An 18,906-nucleotide genomic window follows, 5' to 3' on the forward strand; every position below is an offset into this window, starting at 1 on the left:
AGTGGCAGGATTTTCCCCTCTTGCCTGTCGACTGGCTGTTGTTCCGTTTATTTCAGAGTAATGGCAATGTGTCAGAAATTACTTGACTTTACCTCCTTTGTAGATGCCCAAAGGTTCCGATAATAGCTGGGCCCAGAAACTGTACAATACTCACTTGAATAAAACAGCCCTCTTTGAGAAGCCCCGGCTGTCAAACAAAGCGTTCATCATCCAGCACTTTGCAGATAAGGTAAGAGTGTCTGTTTTCTGTCCGACAAAGGTTGGTGGGTCCTTCTGCTACACGCTTCTTTTAGCCAGGCTGGCCGGCCATTGAGCTATGTTTTATAGACCTTTGTATGGATTCTTTTGCTGAAGCTTACATTGGACAATTCTGATTTGTGCTTAAATCAATCAACATTTCGGTGAAGGAGCAGCGAGCTTAAGAGACTTCAGACAATGTTTTGTAAGTTGTGTAGACGAGGCTTGCCAACGTAATTACGCACAAAGGACTTATGCATTCATTTAGGAGAGGCCGTTGTCCCAGAGTCGCATTAGATGTGGCGCTGGTGATTCTGTGGTCAGCCTTCCCAAGTGGCTTATCCAGTCTAAACAGTGGCTGACCCAGGACCATAATCTGGGGGAAGGAGGCCTACTTTCCCTCACGGGATGCTCCTGAAATAACATCATACAGCTGCTGTTTGCCGTGTTGGGGACAAACTTGCCAGCATTGCGTGGATTTCTCAGGGAAAATAGATTTGCTGAGCTACTTTTGGCCAAGAAAATAATGCAGGGGGGAAGGGCTATAGCCCCCTTCCTCTCCTGGTGGTCCCAATTCAAACAGACACCTTGTGTGGCTGCGGTTTAGAAAAGGAAAACCACTTGGGAGCTTGGGCCTGGCTTTAGGTGCAGACTGAATCCTGAACATCTTTATCTGGCTGACCTTTGCTGCAGTATCATGTGGTGAATTAATTTTATTTATTTATTATTAAACATATACCCCGCCCCTCGCGACAAGTCGGCTTACAAATAATAGGCCAACAGCCTTTACAATAATGGATACAATAAAAACACTAAAATCAACATCCCCCCCAATTAAAACATAACAATCAAACCCCACAAATGACAAAGCAAGGCAGATGGCGGACAAACCCCCCAAAACAACCCCAGTTCCCATCCCACCACTTGCATCATGCTATTAATGGCACATGATGGAAGAACAGGCAGTCAGATGTCATAGGGCGGGACCCACAGGTATCAGCCCTGGGATTCTCCCCCACCCCTCCCAGCCTTAACCAAAAGCCTGGCCAAAGAGCTCCGTCTTACAGGCCCTGCGGAACGTTGATAAAAGGTAAAGGTATCCCCTGTGCAAGCACCGAGTCATGTCTGACCCTTGGGGTGACGCCCTCTAGCGTTTTCATGGCAGACTCAATACGGGGTGGTTTGCCAGTGCCTTCCCCAGTCATTTCCATTTACCCCCCAGCATGCTGGGTACTCATTTTACCGACCTCGGAAGGATGGAAGGCTGAGTCAACCTTGAGCCGGCTGCTGGGATTGAACTCCCAGCCTCATGGGCAAAGCTTTCAGACGGCTGCCTTACCACTCTGCGCCGATAGCTCTGTCATAATCACATGATGGAATGCTTTAGGAGGCTTTGGGCTAATTCTGCGTTGAGCAGGGGGTTGGACTAGATGGCCTGTATGGCCCCTTCCAACTCTATGATTCTATGATTCTATGACTAGATGGCCTGTATGGCCCCTTCCAACTCTATGATTCTATGATTCTATGAATCCATGCTTCATGTCAGAACCTTCCTGGAGCAACCAGATACCTCAGTAGCAAGGCTCCTCTGCCCTTCGGAGGAGTCACCTGTCTAGAAAGCAGTGTTTGTATTGAAATTTATGCAAGATTGTTGAGCCTACAGGAATCTTCTTGGATGTTACAGGAAAGGGTTTGGCTCTGGTAGAACATTTTATATGTTTGAGTGTGTGAAATAGGTACCTTTTTGTTTTGTAAAAGTCGACATTTGTCTTTCCAAGGTGGAGTATCAGTGTGAAGGGTTTTTGGAAAAAAACAAGGACACTGTCTATGAAGAACAAATCCAAGTTCTAAAATCAAGTAAGGTTAGTATAGCGATTTTGCCCCTTTGATCCTAAATTAGTAGTATCTCCTGAATGATATTTGTGAATGAAACGATACTTTAACATTGGATGTGGTACATCTAAAGAGATTGTGGTTAGTGGGTTGGGTTAGGATTGGGAAGTTCCATGTTTACATTCTTGCTCAGCCATGCATGTCACTGAATGGCCTTGAGGCCCTAGGCCCCTGTTAGCATAGCCTCCCTTACAGGGGGGGTGGTATGGATAAATGGAGGAGAGGAGTGTGATGAACGTCATCCTGTCTCTCTTGCAAAGAGGACGGGAATTTTTCCTCCCTTAAATCCACCGATTTATTACCGGACGTCCTCTTTGTGTATCACTGTTTCTTCAGATATATCCCCCTGTAATTTACTTAAAGTGACCTTGCTAGATCAGCGCACTATACTGAAGTCTTGCTACTTTCTGGTCTAAACAAAATTAAATCCAGGTTTCTCCCACCACCCCTTGGGTGGGACACGTGTGGCACTCAGCATGGCTTTAGATACCCACGTGGCATTCATGGCACAAACGGCCTTTCACCAGTCTGGGTTGGTGCCCCGCCTGCAGCAACCTTTCCACAGTTATCTTTGCTTCCATAACATTGGATTGGATTACCATAATGAGGGATATATTGGCAGACCTTAGAAGAGCTGTTTGGATTATCGGATGGTTCAGAATGCAGTGGATAGGTTTGTCTTCCCTGGGACCCGCCATATATAATGGGCGTTGAAAAAGTCTCCATTGGCTTCCACTTAGCTTCCAGGTTCAATTCAAAGTGGAGCTGTAAGAGGTCTGGGACCAGGGATCTGCTGTAATTTACTGGCTAGTTCTTTACCGTGCCCTGTCCCTTTCCCTCTTTGAGATGGGGGGGGGGGGAGGGAGTGATAGGGGTGAGGCCCAAATTATGAAATACCCCTGAAGCATTCATTTGGCACCTACTCTGTTCTTTTTTTAAGTCCTGACTCAAAAATGTTGTTTCCCTGAGCATTCAGTGGCTCCGTTTATTTCCTTACTGCTGTCGTGTTGTCGCTCCTGCTTCTTTTCATTTGATTTTTATGGTTCAGTTGATGTCGATAGTCAATTTTCATTTGGGTTTTATTGTTAGCTGTTTTAAAGCAACCATGAAGGCTTGGAAGCAGAAGGGAGGAGTGCGAAATGGCTTATTTTTTAATTTTTCTGTATTTTTTAAGATCGCCTAAATAGATGGCTGTATACATTAGCTTTCTGACATCTTATTTATCTACCTTGTTTTTTCATCATCCACTTCCTTCTCCAGAAGGTAATCTTGAAACCATAGTGTAAAGTTCTGGTCACTGATAGGGCGTCCACACCAGCAGCGTTCGTGTGATGTTGCTACTAAAAGAACCCTGGGTGTCATTTGGACCGTTCTTCCTGATGGATCAGCCTTTGTGACTCTTAAACATTCAACATGGTGATATTTCATGGGCACCTAAAAAATCTTTGTGGGATCCGATCTGGACACAAAAACATTCTCTCCTTGATCCTGGGTCTTGTGCAACTCTTTGTCATTGTTGCGCTAATTCACCTAGGCAATTAATCAATTTTGTCTAGTAGAAACTAAAACGAGATACTTCGTTAGATGCCCCACATTAGGGTTACATGCTGCCTATAATATTTTGGAGGGCCGTATAATTGCATAGGTACAGTTCTTGAAATTTTGGTATTCTTTTAATTAAAAACAAAACCCAAGACTGCAACTCTGGCAGGAGAGTGTGCATTTGGAGCTGGAAATATTTGAAGCGAGGGATAAAAGGGAAACGCAGGGACATGTGACGAAAGGGCTGGTGTGGACCCCTCCTTAGATGCCTTCCTGTGTGCAGTTAATGCGAGGCATTTGCTGGCATTTGCAAGCTGCACGGCAGTGAGAAGTTTTACACCAGAGCATGTGAAAAAGTTGATGTCGGCAAGGGCAAGGCAGAAACGTACTTCCCTCGAGTGGCCTTGCGGAAAAACAAGTTGCCTGTTTCTCCACGTTCTCCGCCCTGCCTGCCAAAGCATGCCCCACCATAGATCTTGCTTTCCTTTCTTGCCCTTGTCATGTATTAGCAAAAGAGCCAAAGAGGTGGTCCATTTAGATTGTTTAGCAGCCCTTCTGCAACACCAAGCTTGACCTGGTATGTGAATTATCTGTTTCCCTGACTTGTGCGTTGCTTTGTTCCCCTGACTCGTTTTTTTTTTTTCCTTCTCAGTTGGCATGTGTCACTTCTGTGAGACCCTTTTTAGACATTTGAATGTGGTTGTGTTCCAACTGAGTTGGCTTTTCCTCCGTGATGGGAAGCCATTGCATGGTGATTAAGTTATATTTTTCGTGGTTCACAGGGATTGGGTGGGGTGGAGGGGAGGGTGAACCCCACTGCTCAGAAAGGAGGGATATTGAAATATCAGACTTTCCAGTTTAGGGGTGAGCAGGATTGCAGTGACAGTATTGGACACTCAAGATATAGCCAATTACACAGGGGGACTATAAGGCTATATTTACTGTAGAAAATAAATTCATATAAAAACAATGAATACGTTCATCTCAACATATTATTTGTGCATAAAAGTTAAAATGGAAATCCATCCTGGTGGGAGCAAATGCTCAGGGCTGTAACCTTCCGATCATTACCTGGAAGGGTGTTTAAAAGACGGCAATCCATGGAATGTTAAGGATCGATTGCCAGAACAGGAACTGACAGGGAAACTTTGGATTTAGTGTACAAATTTTAGAGGGGAGACCTATTCCACTGTCACAGCTGCCCGTATGCATTATCTCTGCTCCCTGGGGATCCCTCGGAACCTACCATGAAGTTCTGCCAAAGGGAGCATGTAAAATGGACCAATGGAAAAAAGCCTTTGATAGCTGGGAACCCTTAGACAGATATAAATAATCACTACAGGTAAATGAAGAAGGTAAGCTAATTTACAAAAAAAATGAGGTGAAATTTCTCCATCAAATTAGTCCATGGAGCACGGTGAAGCTTAGGATGCGATCTTGTTTGTGATGCTCTCCCGTTTCCCTTTTGGGTTCCTCCTTTTCACTGCCCTTCGGAGCGCCCTCCCTCTTTTTAACCCGGAGATGACGTTTTTTTATCCCCCCCTCCCCCCCCCCCGTGTCTGAACCAGCTTAAGATGCTGTCCGAGCTGTTTCTGGACGTGAAGGCCATCAGCCCCACCTCGGCAACACCTTCTGGCCGCACACCGTTGTCTCGAACAGCTGTTAAGCCAACCAAATCGAAGATGGCCCAAGCGAGCAAAGAACACAAGAAGACCGTGGGACATCAGGTGGGTGAAACTGGTGGCTGCCATTACCGCAGCCACCCTTCCAGCTGTGTGCAGTAGTCAAACTGCGGCCCTCCAGATGTCCATGGACTACCATTCCCATGAGCCCCTGCCAGCTGGAGGGCCGCAGGGGCCGCAGTTTCACTCTCCCTGCCTTAAGATATAGGGCAGGAAGAGGCTGACAGAGCGTTTAGCCTGGAAGATTAATCCTTTTGTCATTTATCAAGTTGGAGGTATTTGGTTGACTAGCAGTCAGCTAGCCCAGACAGCCAGCAGTGCCTTGCTATCAAACTGGACTTCCTGGAAGATTGAAATAAATCCGTGGCAAATCAATTCCATCAATACAGGAGACGCAGACCCTAGGTAGCCCTGCATTATTTAGTGCTGTGGCTTATGTTTGCCTGGAATATTCTTTGACGTGGCTGAGCTGAGGAGCTCTGCAGCTTATAGAAGGATGCAGGCCGGAAAGCAGCGAGAGAACGATCCTCTGATTTTCTTTCTCGGTGTTCCTTTTTGTTCTCTTTGCTGTAGTTTCGAAATTCTCTGCAGCTCCTGATGGAGACCCTTAACGCCACAACGCCGCATTATGTCCGGTGCATTAAGCCAAACGACTTCAAATTTCCGTTCATGTAAGTTGGCTTGCGTGCTAAAAAGTGTGACTCCTGTGCACGCTGCCGCCTGTTTTGGCCAGGGCATGGAAAGCTTCTTGGGCGTGGACCTGTAGCCAGGACAGCTGATGGTGTGTGTTCCTGTGAGATCGCTCTGTGCTGGAACGTAATGATTTCTGTTCAGGTCTGCTTGTGAGTCAACCCGTGTTTACAAAGAGAACCCAGGAGTTACTTACAAGCTGGCCTTCGTCTTGCTGGGCATTAGATCTCAAGGTCGCGGGGGAGCAGAAAATAGCCTAACTAGATATTTCTGTGCCTGGGTAGCCCAGGGCAAGGTTCTTGAACTGTGTCCCTGTTGGTGAGGTTGCTCCCATCATGACATTGGCCTGATGTCACTCTGACTGGCCCGTGTTTCTATCTGGGTGAGCCAGCCATAGTGCGGCAGCACCAAGGTGGCTCCTGTGAGCCAGCAGTGCCTCGTCCTACCCCCTTCTTCTAGCGCATGAATAATCATGCGTAGTTGAACTGCCATCTGTGTGCCTGGTTCTGAGCTCCGTCCGTGTCACAATGGCCATGCAGGATTGTGGATTCAGTCGTGGAATTCAGTGGGTGAGATGGGGATTCGGATCGCGGCTGAAGCACAGGTGGAGGATGCAGTTGGGGGGAAAAAAACTTATCTATGGAGCAGGACGTTCACATCTGTGACTCCTTTGAGAAGTGCATGGTGCAATCCAGTTGACTCTGTTTGACCCTTCTGTTACCATGGCTTCAATACTATTAGTGGTGGAAGTATCTGTTTATTTCTTAGAAAGCTGCTACCAGAGGCTTTTTTCCTCTCTGTCAAATTGTGCATCATTTTTGAAGTACACCAGAGCTTCCAATCTAGATGACACGGTTTTAACGCTATTTTTATGCGTAGGTTTGATGAAAAGCGGACTGTACAGCAGCTTAGAGCTTGTGGGGTGCTGGAAACCATCCGAATTAGCGCTGCAGGTTTCCCCTCAAGGTAAGCTTGTGGGCATCAAGATGTTTGGGAGGATACAGAGATAGCTTGTTTATATGTGTAGGCATGCATGCGCGTGGTTCAGCTAACACTATTTTGCTTCTTGAAACTAGGTGGACGTATCAAGAATTCTTCAGCCGCTATCGTGTCCTGATGAAACAGAGAGATGTCCTTAGTGACAGGAAGCAAACATGTAAAAATGTCCTGGAGAAGCTGATTCTGGTAGTAACTTTATGGTGCTTATCTGTAATCTGTGCTAAACATTCCAAACTATCCTGGCCCAGGGACCTTCCTATTCATTTCAGTGATTTGCCAGTGTCTTATTTGCCAGTGAATTATTGAGATCAGGTCCCTCGCTCCTAATGGAAGAGCTCCGGATTGCTAGCTGGACTGGGGGGTGGAGGCACTGGAGATTAAAAGGGGAGTTAATTCCACTGATGAGCCATCTCTTTTGTATGGGGAATTTGATGGGTATTGTTGTTTTATCATTTTATATTGTAAACCGCTGTGAGTCTTGGTTAGCGGTGGCATATAAATCAAATAAATAAATAAATAATGGAAGAGAACGCATCTGTGAAAACATAAACGGGAGTATAATCTAGATGAGCTCCTGGGCTTTTATCCTTTAAAAAACCCAGTCCTTATCTTTCCATTTAAAGCCACACTATCAGAAATAAAACAGAAAACCGATTGACAAGATGTGTTTCCGGATGACTGCTTTTGCCAAAAAGGGTTAAAGCTTTGATGCTTGTAGAAACTTACAACAGCCAACATGTGTCCAAAATCACTACCCCTCTAGTTGGCTTTGTGACCTGTTGTTCCAGTGCATAGTCATTTATGATGTCTAGGAATCTGATTCTTACAGCATGACTCAAATACACATCAGTGTGAGGGTTGTTGAAGTCTCCCAGTGTAGTAACTTGATCTGCTTTGGTCCCCTCCCTGATTTTCTTCTCCATCTCAAGATCAGCCTCAAGGTTTTTGGTCAGTAGGTGATAGTAAATTGCCTTCCCCCAATGTATTTGGACCCATATCATATCTGTTGAGAAGTTAATTCCCCTGATGTTCAGGTTCTCTTCAGATATATCCCTCAGGCTTTTAACCTGATGTGCTCTCATGTGGTCAGGTGCCGTGTGCAAATGATGCAGCCATGTGGCAGGAGGCCCATCATGGCAGCTTAGCTCCCAAACATTTGGGGTGATCCCTGTTTAAGATATCTCTTTACCCTTTCATATTGGTATCATTGACTCCTTGTCACTCCCAGGAATAACGAGGTGGTTGTGGCCAAATACCAAAGCTAGCAGAATATTTCAAAACAGATCATTTTTTTTCTTATTTTATGGGATATCCCATCTTCATTTTGCCATGAAGCCTGAGGAGAATGTGGGTAGCTAGCTGTGTGTGTTTGTTTGTTAATGCATGCCATCCTTTTCCAATCTCAATATGCTCAAGGCCATGAAGCCATAAAAACTAAAATGCTGCAACCAATGAAAGTTTGTAAATATGATCAAATAAAAACAATCTATGAAAGTATGCATCAGGACCCAGTAGAGTGGTACAGATTTCTTTTAAAAATGCCACTGATTTTTAATATGGATTGTCTCAAGCAGGGCGGGTAATGCTATCTTGGATTTCTTGATTTATTAAAAAAAAGCAACTTTGTGTTTCAATTCAGTACTCAGTAGTATTGGTATTCTATTTCTCAATGTTCTGTATTTCCCTAAACACCTATAAAACTACTGGATATAATAGGATTTAAAAAAAATTCTGCTTTATTTAATTCTCAGAATTCAATGTTGGGGTTTCTTTCTCATCCCTGTGCTAATTCTGATGTCACTGAACTTCCTTCCTTCCTTCCTTCCTTCCTTCCTTTCTTCCTTCCTTCCTTCCTTCCTTCCTTCCTTCCTTCCTTCCTTCCTTCCTTCCTTCCTTCCTTCCTTCCTTCCTTCCTTCCTTCCTTCCTTCCTTCCTTCCTTCCTTCCTTCCTTCCTTCCTTCCTTCCTTCCTTCCTTCCTTCCTTCCTTCCTTCCTTCCTTCCTTCCTTCCTTCCTTCCTTCCTTCCTTCCTTCCTTCCTTCCTTCCTTCCTTCCTTCCTTCCTTCCTTCCTTCCTTCCTTCCTTCCTTCCTTCCTTCCTTCCTTCCTTCCTTCCTTCCAAGCTAACACCCTTTTCAGTTTCTCACTCATTGTACATTCCCTTTCGAAAACAGGACAAGGATAAATACCAGTTTGGGAAGACGAAAATATTTTTCCGTGCTGGCCAAGTAGCGTATTTGGAAAAAATAAGGTCTGACAAACTGCGAGCGGCTTGCGTCCGCATCCAGAAGACCATCCGGGGGTGGCTGATGAGGAAAAAGTACCTCCGCATGAGGAAGGCGGCCATCACCGTCCAGAGATACGTCAGAGGGTACCAGGCACGATGGTAAGCTGCCCACCTGGGGATCTCCCTTTGCCCTCATTGCCGATGGCCTTAAATAGAGCACTCATCAGTATTTTCAGGGTTTCTCCCCTCTGCTGCTCAATAGAAATGTACATCAGGCCTGTACTGTTTGTGGTCACTGACTGAAGCCTACCCAAGGCTTAATATTAGGGTTTATCCTCCTCATGGTGGAGACTGGAGTTACAACTGAACTCCAGAGTGCAGAGAACAGTTCCCCTGGAAGAAATGAAATCTATTAAGTTCAGACTGTATTCCCCAGACATCACCCTTCAGAAGTGCAGGAATTCCCATGCTGGAGCTAACAACCCTACTCAAAACCCTGCCAACAACCCCCCAAGGAATAGATGGGGGATACAAGTGAATATATACCCATATCTGCCGGCGTATAAGACGACTAGGCGTATAAGACGACCCCCCAACATTTCCACTCAAAATACAGTACTATGGGCCACTATGGGCTGCTATGTCTATCCCAACTGAAGTGCACCCGGCGTATAGGACGACCCCCCCACTTGGAGGCTTGTTTTTCAGGGGAGAAAAGTAGTCTTATACGCCAGCAAATACTGTACATATGTCATAGCATCGAGTCTAATAGGTAAGGGACATCAGGACCAATCCTATCCATGATTCCCCACTGGGGTTATGGTTTACTTTGGCATCTTCAGCTGCTTTTAATGTTCTTGAGCTGTGCTAGAATTCTAAGTTGTAATGGTGAGGAGGATTTTGCGTTCCAGCCCCGTTATTCTGTCAGAAAAGTCGAAAGGCAGCTTTTCAGAGAAAGCAGCCTGCCTGAGTCCTGCTTGGGAGGCTGCATGCAAACAACTACTTTTCACTTGTTTTGGTCAGCCTGGCCACCTTTCTTCGGAGAACCAGGGCGGCCACCATCATCCAGAAATTCCAGCGCATGTATATCATTCGCAAGCGGTATCGGCGCACACGGGCCGCCACTGTGGTTCTGCAGTCGTATTCACGAGGATACATCGCCAGGAAGCTGTACCGGAAGGTAGGGCTGCCTGTTTTTACTTCCTGATTTCAAATCTAGGCCCTCTGTCATTGTGTCTCTCTATATAACCGGGGTACGTATTAGTGCTTACCTTCAGAGTGCTGTAGAAATTATCAGAATTCTCATGGTTGGTTCTAAAGGCTTATTTCGTGATGCGCATAAATGGCAGGCATCCATGCACCAGTTTCCCGGCCAGGATGTGGATTTCATACGCATTAGAAGCCAGCCCATTATCCCCATGTCTTTCACAGCTATGAAACACATGTCAAGGGAAAAAAAACATTTTTTAAAAAGAATCTTCAGTATATTAGTGGTGGAGTAAATCTCCAGAATTGAAACCCAAATCAGCCTGATATTTACTAGCTTTCTTAAAGAATTGTTGGGGGGGGGGAATCTTGCTTTTCTCTGAGAGATTTTCCCATTCATAATGTCAGTGTGAACATTGTCATGTCAAAAGGTTCTCATTTATGGAGCGTACCTTTGTATATGGTCAGCCTGAATTCTAATTTACTGATTTTACCTCCTGAGCTTGGGGAAATGATGCTCAATTCCTAATGTATCTGAGCCTTCCAAGCTGAGCTAATTAATATGCATAGAAAATTACCGTCGTCAATGACACATCTGCTTTTTTGCAGAACCACTATCCTCAGCATCTAGCTTTAAGACATACCATCTGGCAGAATTAATAAAAGCAAAACATTTTGGTGTTATAAGTTTCCTACCAGTCCACTTGACCTGAGATAGTTTGCTGGTGCCTTATCAGGAGACAGAGCTGATGACCTCACCTTTCCACCTCCTCCTCTGCAAGACATGGTTCTAGCAGAAAAATATTCCAAATTGAACCTTAGAGTTTCATGCACTGGAAGTAAGAAGGCTGCAAGGTTCCTAATACCCTTCATTAACTTGCTTCCCAGAAATTGCACAAGATTCAGATTTCATAGCAAAGTCCAAAGGGGACTAACGTTATTTCTGATAAGAAACCGCCTTATTGCACAAGAGTGTTTTTTTTTTTTAATCCACTATGTAAATCTAAGAACTCTTGAACTGTCAGGTCTGTATTCACCTTCAATTATTTTTTTGCCCTCTTTCTATACTTTTCTTCTCAAGAGTGAATCAAATGGGATTTCTCTAATTAGGGCTGGGAGATGTGGCTGGATGGCCCCGTAATCTTTTGTATGGTGGTTTAGACAGAAAGAAACTGGCCCACAGGAATTGACCAAGCTTTAAGGCTGAAGGGGGGGGGGGGGCTTCATTCGAGGTCTTTCAGGTTAAAGGGTAAAAATCCAGATCAAACAGATTGGTATGGTTTGCCACTCTTTTTATTTCTATTGTATCACAGTTGTTTTACTGGACTCACAGAAAGATCATACAATATATGAGAACTGTTCTGGAGGAGAAATCTTCAGTAAGGGTCTGTTGGACCCTAAAAGAAAGAGTGCTAAAGCTCTGTGCAATAGTCATCCTACATTTTTGTGGTGGTTCTTTAGGAATTTCAAAGATGGGTTCCGGTCATTAGGAACTGCTTAATTTCCCTGCACGATACGTTCTTCGCCCAGGAGAAGGGATTGCAGTAGGTGACGGTTGCTATTAAAAAAAACTGGTATGGGCAGTAGTCACATGACCACACCGAGGTTTCTGAGAGGACCGAATCACTGCCTCTGAATGCCTTGCATGCCTGGCGTGTGATGCAGTTGGGATGACCCTCAGTTTTAGAGGAAGCTCTGCCAAATCCAGGTGTTGCCCTGTAAACAACCTGATGGATCTAGTAAAAGTTCTGATAACATTCTTGGGGTTTGCTTGGATTGCCTGATTACAGATGTGGACCTGCTATTCCTGCTCCATCCAGGTATTTCTTTTTTAAAAAGCAGGAAAATGTTTGAAAATGTCCCCTAGCGATATATGTCACAGCATAAGTTAGCCACTGAAATATAATTGAAATTATTATAGAGTGATAAAGAATGGAGGTAATAGATCAGTCCAATCCTGTACAGGAAGAAATATTAGTAATACCACCTGCATCAGAAGTTTTTAATTGCTATACCTGCTGAATCAAGGTATTTCTGTGAGACCCTTTAAAAAAAACTGGGAAAATATTTGAAAATGTCTGTGGACCTGCTATTCCTGCTCCATCCAGGTATTTCTTTTTTAAAAATCAGGAAAATGCTTGAAAATGTCTCCTACTGATATATGTCATAGCATAAGTTAGCCACTGAAATATAATTGAAATTATTATAGAGTGATAAAGAATGGAGGTAATAGATCAGTCCAATCCTGTACAGGAAGAAATATTAGTAATACCACCTGCATCGGAAGTTTTTAATTGCTATACCTGCTGAATCAAGGTATTTCTGTGAGACCCTTTAAAAAAAACTGGGAAAATATTTGAAAATGTCTTCTTGATATATATATCATAGCTTAAGCTAGCAACTGAAATATAATTGAAATTAATATGGAGTTTGAAAAAAGAATCAGTCCAATTCTGTACAGGAAGAAACATTAGCTATACCACCTGCAGCGAAAGTTTTTAACTTCTGAAAACTTTTGTATGCCGGGTTCGATTCTGCGCTCCCCCACATGCAGCCAGCTGGGTGACCTTGGGCTTGCTATGGCACTGATAAAACTGTTCTGACCGGGCAGTGATATCAGGGCTCTCTCAACCTCACCCACCCCACAGGCTCACCCGCCCCACAGGGTGTCTGTTGTGGGGAGAGGAATGGGAAGGCGACTGTAAGCCACTCTGAGCCTCCTTAGGATAGGGAAAAGCGGCATATAAGAACCAACTCTTCTTCTTCTCTTCTTTTTCTTAATATTCTTATGTTTTTGAGTTAACTAACTTCGCAGCACAATCCTAAAAACACTTTCCTGGGAGGAATCTCCATTGGCTAAAATTGGATTCCCTTCCGAGTATACCTCAGATCACTCTTGTAATCATTCTTTGTCCCAGTTCTTCTAACTTGGAGAATTGCCTTCCGCAGCAGACTTTTTTTTTTTACAAAGCCTGAAATTCAGAATAAACATGCGCGTACTGTTGGTTTTGTTTTGAACACGCAGATGCTTCGGGAGCACAAGGCTACCGTTCTGCAGAAGCATGTGCGTGGCTGGCTGGCCCGCCTGCACTACCACAGGGCCCTGGAGGCGATTGTCTACCTGCAGTGCTGTTACCGGCGCATGATGGCCAAGCGGGAGCTGAAGAAGCTGAAGATAGAGGCGCGCTCCGTGGAGCACTACAAGAAACTCAACTTTGGCATGGAGAACAAGATCATGCAGCTCCAGCGTAAAATTGATGAGCAGGTACCAGGACACTTCCTTGCTGGGGGTGGATCAGTCAGTACACAACTACCTGCCCCACCAACAGTGACCTCCATTCCATGCCCAGATGATCACCCCCCGCAACCAGAATCCCTGGCTAATCTGGCCTGGAAGAAATTTGCCCCCTTATCCCAAAGTGGTAAACGGCATTTCCCTGGACATGCAAGAAAGGGCCCCAAGAGCCAAGCACCAACACAGTCCCTTCTGCCCACCCACTCACCATCTGCCTAAGTTCACAGCCTTTCTGTCAGATGGTCAGCCAGCAGGCATCACGTAGAGTGGGGAATCAAACCCAGTTCTCCAAATTAGAATCTGCTGGTCTTGAAGACTTCTGTGTGTACAGTCATGACATCCACTTACCTGCCTGTAGTTGGCTCACTGATTTCCCTTACAAAAGAAAATGCATTCTGGAAGTAACTTCATGGACTTATGAATTTTGGTAAATAATAGTGAGTTGAATCCAACCAGCTTTTCTGCTGGTGAAAAAGGGAACGGGTGTGTGTGTGTGTTCCTCTGACAATCCCAAAAGTCTTTGCAGGGGAACGGTGTAAAGAAAATCCACAGGAAATGAGAGTAAGGAGGTAAACTGAATGAGATTGAATTTAAAAAGCTGGCTGGTTCCAACCCGGCATCGTTTTCCAAAAATAGAATATTTTAAAAATGTGTCTTGTACATTACTGTCCCCCCAAGAACTTGCAGTCTCAACAAGGAGAAGTTAAGGGGAGGTATTAGTAATTGTTTTCAGTATGAATAGGGTGTTTTCAGTATGAATAGCAGGGTGGATAAAAATCAGTGAGCAGTTTCAGTGTACAGATCCTTCACCAGCATGAAGTGTTAACATGCTAAATTGACCGTTCCATGAGTGTTCATCTCTTTCGTTTTTGGGCTTCCTCCAGAGCAAAGACTCCAAATCTTTACTTGAGAAGCTGACTAGTCTAGAAGCGGCCTACAGTTCAGAGACAGAGAAGCTGAAGAGTGACGTGGAGAGGCTTAAGACGAGCGAGGAAGAGGCCAAGAATGCCACCAACCGGGTCCTGAGCCTCCAGGAGGAGATCACCAAGCTCCAAAAAGAACTGCACCAAACACAGTCTGAGAAGAAGTCGATCAAAGAAAAGGCAGAGATATACAAACGGGAAACAGACCAGGTGAGTAGCTGTGCAGTATAGACTTCAGGGCTACTTGCAAGGGAAGCAGAACCATAGAGAGTGAAATTTTGTAAATAAATAATAACATTTACATTGGCAACTGTAACTGAAAGCAACAGTCTAATCAGAATAATGGTTGCATTTTTAAAAGAAGTCTCAGTAGCAGAAGAACTCATCTGTCACGGCAGATCTTGTGCAGCTTCAGCTAGGAATGCCTTTTTAATCTTGTTTTATAGTTGGTGCAGGAACTGAAAGAGCAAAACACCCTCCTTAAAAAGGAAAAAGATGATCTGAACCATCGCATCCAGGACCAAGCCAAAGAGATGACAGGTAAGCCGTGCTTGGGATTTTGGTTTGGCTTGGCTGGATTCTCCCCCCCCCCCCCCACCCACAAGCAAAACTCTAACCCGATCGGGAAGATCTAAATTTATGACAAGCCTTGTTAGTTGACTTAGTTAATGCTAGGATTGTGCAGTTTTAAAAAAAAACAACTCTTAGAAACGACATACAGACCCGTAGATAGCTAACTCTGCAACCTTCAAACCCAGTATTCATTCTTATTCTCATTCCCGATCATTTTGGTTTCTATGCATCTGTTTCCTGCCTTAAAATAGTCACTGCGGGGGAGCGTGTGTGTTGGGGGAGGCGAAGCAGTTCAGGAGCAGCTCCTCAACAGCGATGCCGTTCTTTCAGGACTCCTAGACACCGCAGCAATTCTGCACAAACCTCATAGGTGTCAGTTGCCCATCTCGTATTTTATTCTCGCCCCCCCCCCCTTGAACCAGATGCCATGGAGAAAAAGCTTCTGGAGGAGACAAAGCAGCTGGAGCTGGACCTGAACGACGAAAGGCTACGCTATCAGAACCTGCTCAACGAATTCAGCCGCCTGGAGGAGCGCTACGACGATCTGAAGGATGAGATGAAGCTGATGGTGGTGAGTGGTTTTTCAAGGCCCGGGGAAGGGTTGGCGCCAGGAAATCCGGGAGCCCAGTGGCAGGCCCAGCTGCACAGCTGCCAGAATGGTGCATTCAGTGAAAAGGACGACACCGAACGTTACAGATAAGAGAAAAAACGAAATCAGCAGGCCAAAATGATAAGTGATAGATTCTATGATTCTAGGTCTCACAGCCACTCTTGCTTGGTTGTATAAATCATATAATTTCTGGGCAAAACGGCGCATGACGGAGGGGCCGAGAAGCAGTGGGCAGGGGAGGCGTGCTCAGTTTTCCCGCTTGCATGCGCACACCCCCGCGGGTTGCGTCTCCAGCGGAGGTTTTAGAGAGTTGTTAACTTTCCAGTTCTGTCAGGCTGCCCATTTCTCATCTTATGCATATATATATTTCCCCTTCTGTGGAATCCTCTTGCCCAAACGCCTTGTCTGTCCCGGCGGGAAGTCTGAGGCTCTCCTCCGATGCCTCCCGGCTAGCTCTTCAGGCGGCAGGAGAACAAAACCGGCCTCCACTTCTGCAAGGCGCGAAAAGTGTCAAGCAGCAGGGGTATGAAAGCGCAAGCGTTGAATTTGACCCTGGCCGTTTCTCTTTGTCCTCCTTTCCCCAGAACATCTCCAAACCCGGGCACAAGAGAACTGATTCCACCCACAGCAGCAATGAATCGGAATACACCTACAGCTCTGAGATCACAGAGGCGGAAGAGTTTCCCATGAGGATGGAGGTAAGCTTGGCCGGAGCTCTTTTGCCATGGATACTTTCCCTTTGGGTTTTCGTTGCACGCAGGTCCCTCCCTGGGAACGTGCTCTCTGGAGTGGCCAGAATCCACTCTGCCAGCCTTGGAAAGAGGAAAGCCTTCCCCCCCCCCTTGGCTCTGGCATGGGAGTGCTTATCTCTAGTTTTCCACAATAAAGTTAGGCTTAAAAGTCATCATTATCCATTCATGTATAGTTAGATGCCTGCATCTGTTTGGCACATGTGCCAAAATAGGAAGCTGCAGAGCGGAAAGATTAGGAGAGGACCTGCATGGTCTTGACCATTTCAGAGTATGCCCTGTGTCCGCAGTAGGTGCTGCCCAGTGCTGCAGTGCTCCTTGCTCTGCACAGGGCACGTGGTGAGTGTGGCTTCCCAAGGAAACAGACACCACAGGGATTGGGCCACTCCATGTGCAGGTGCTGCATGGAAAATACCTACATGGCCCCCATGTGGTTCCTAGTTACCCATTTCGATCATGTAGGCAGAATCTTGCCCCTGTCTTATCACTCCATGGAGCAAAAGGGACCAATTTATCTATTAAAGTATTTATTCCTTTGGGCTCAAGTTTTAAGTCTTCCTCCTCCAGCTTCAGTAGCTCTGCCACTGGAGGAAGTCTCCTTCGAGGATGCTTTGATGCACCTCCGTCTTTGAAATGTAAAACTGAGACAATTCAGGTTGGCTGTTCTGTTGAGGAAATGAGTGAACTGGAACATGGAACAATGGGAATAAATGTAACGGAAGATTCTTTAAGGCGGGAGTAGCCAAACAGCGGCTCTACGTGGACTACAGTTCCCATGAGCCCCTGCAAGCATGTGCTGTGGGTTTCCAAAAGGCAATCCTCAGGTAATCCTTTTCACAGTAGTAGTCTGTTGTGGAGGATTTGGGGGTGCTTGTGCCAGCTTAGCTATCGCCCTGTGCAAACTGAGAAGACACCCAGATCCACTTAGCCTCAGCAAGTTCTTTGCATTATGTGTCCTGCAGCCATGCCCCGGGACTAGCCGTGAACTGACCCGGTTAGCAACTCTGCACTGTATTTTAAACCTGGCAGTCTTTTCCTTGCTCCTGTTTTTTGGGCAGTGCATGCCAAAGGGGGGAAACGAAAGGGCAGGAGATCATTTTCTGTCTTGCTGAGAGTGAGCAGGTAAAACTGCCATGCTGGAAGCTTTATAAGGGTCCCGTAAACTGGAAGGCAGTTTACCCTTTGTGACCACAATGAAGGAAGGGAGAAAAAGTCCGGGAAACTTGGACAGGATCCTCCTTAAAGCTAATGCATTAAGTTCAGAATCAGAATGTCTGAAACATTTCCCAAATGATGACTCAGCTGTGTTAGTTCCCTAGAAGATCAGACTTGGTTATGAATAATTCAGACCCTGCTGCTCCTTCTCTTTTTGGATGTCGTTTTTTTGGGGAGCCAAATCTTTGGGTGCTTTGGAATTCACTGTGAATATGTTTCAGGACAGTAGCAGTAATGAGGCATTCTGTACCTTATTGTTTCTGGGGGAAAGAACCGCAGGTGAAGGTTTGCCTTAATAATAAATATATAAATATCTTTTATATTTAATGCAGACTGATAGGTACGTAAGCAGGCAGGCAGGTAGACATTCATGCTGCGTATTTCTCTTCCCTTTCCCTTTCCATTTGCTACTTCGGTTTTGGAAAGACCGAACGAGAAATGAGGCCACAATAACTTCCTGCTGCAAGACCTCACTTTCTGTCACTAGATTGCTCTCATGTCCTGTGTCCGAACACAACCACGTTTTATCTTGACGCACAAGATCATCTCCTCCCAGGCTTCCTGTCCTCCTAAACCAGAGGATCATGCATGTTCAAAAGCAGGCAGAATTCTACGCTATTAATTGGTTCAGGAATCAATTCTGTTTTGCTTTCTTTGCCAGCTCTCTCTCTCTCTCTCCCTCTCTGTCTCTCTCTCTGTCTCTCTGTCTCTGTCTCTCTCTGTCTGTCTCTCTCTCTCTGTCTGTCTCTAACCATTTCAATGTTCTCTTTGAGGGGTCACGTGTAGCCCAGACAGTGGACACTTTCATAACACAACAGCTCTGATTGCTCCCTGCCCTCTTTCAAAGGCAACAGACGGTTGTAGCTGTGTCCCTCTCCCCACTTCTCTCGAGGCGAACTTGAATCGAAGGCTCATCCTCCCATGCTGCTCTCCCATTACGGGTGGTAGCAATGAATCAAGGGGTCATCTAACAGGAAAGAGGGTAGCTTTCAGACCCCCTCCCAGAACTTATGGATGATTATGCTACAAAAATTAATGTCACAACCCCGGAGCACAGAAGGATGTAA

At 45.4% G+C, this 18,906-nt stretch overlaps 1 protein-coding gene and 1 long non-coding RNA gene across 6 annotated transcripts in view; one reads left to right on the top strand and one right to left on the bottom strand.

Moving 5' to 3' along the window:
- The window catches only part of MYO5A (myosin VA), an 82,734-nt gene that overhangs the window by 38,602 nt on the left and 25,226 nt on the right, over positions 1 to 18,906 (top strand). For all 5 annotated transcript variants that reach the window (XM_077318125.1, XM_077318122.1, XM_077318123.1 and 2 more), the window contains exons 13-25: positions 104 to 229; positions 2,016 to 2,099; positions 5,241 to 5,399; positions 5,928 to 6,025; positions 6,924 to 7,010; positions 7,121 to 7,229; positions 9,216 to 9,427; positions 10,292 to 10,448; positions 13,500 to 13,739; positions 14,654 to 14,902; positions 15,139 to 15,232; positions 15,688 to 15,836; positions 16,460 to 16,573. In XM_077318125.1, the coding sequence (XP_077174240.1) occupies positions 104 to 229; positions 2,016 to 2,099; positions 5,241 to 5,399; positions 5,928 to 6,025; positions 6,924 to 7,010; positions 7,121 to 7,229; positions 9,216 to 9,427; positions 10,292 to 10,448; positions 13,500 to 13,739; positions 14,654 to 14,902; positions 15,139 to 15,232; positions 15,688 to 15,836; positions 16,460 to 16,573 (1,878 nt within the window). The remainder of the gene's footprint in view (positions 1 to 103; positions 230 to 2,015; positions 2,100 to 5,240; positions 5,400 to 5,927; positions 6,026 to 6,923; positions 7,011 to 7,120; positions 7,230 to 9,215; positions 9,428 to 10,291; positions 10,449 to 13,499; positions 13,740 to 14,653; positions 14,903 to 15,138; positions 15,233 to 15,687; positions 15,837 to 16,459; positions 16,574 to 18,906) is intronic.
- On the bottom strand, positions 9,395 to 11,437 carry LOC143827984 (uncharacterized). Its single transcript, XR_013227464.1, has 3 exons — positions 11,234 to 11,437; positions 10,540 to 10,699; positions 9,395 to 9,661 (listed from the first exon to the last, which is right to left on the bottom strand). It is a non-coding gene; the product is annotated as an uncharacterized LOC143827984 (long non-coding RNA).

The sequence above is a fragment of the Paroedura picta genome, chromosome 18, assembly GCF_049243985.1.
Source record: "Paroedura picta isolate Pp20150507F chromosome 18, Ppicta_v3.0, whole genome shotgun sequence".
Taxonomy (NCBI): Eukaryota; Metazoa; Chordata; class Lepidosauria; order Squamata; family Gekkonidae; genus Paroedura; species Paroedura picta.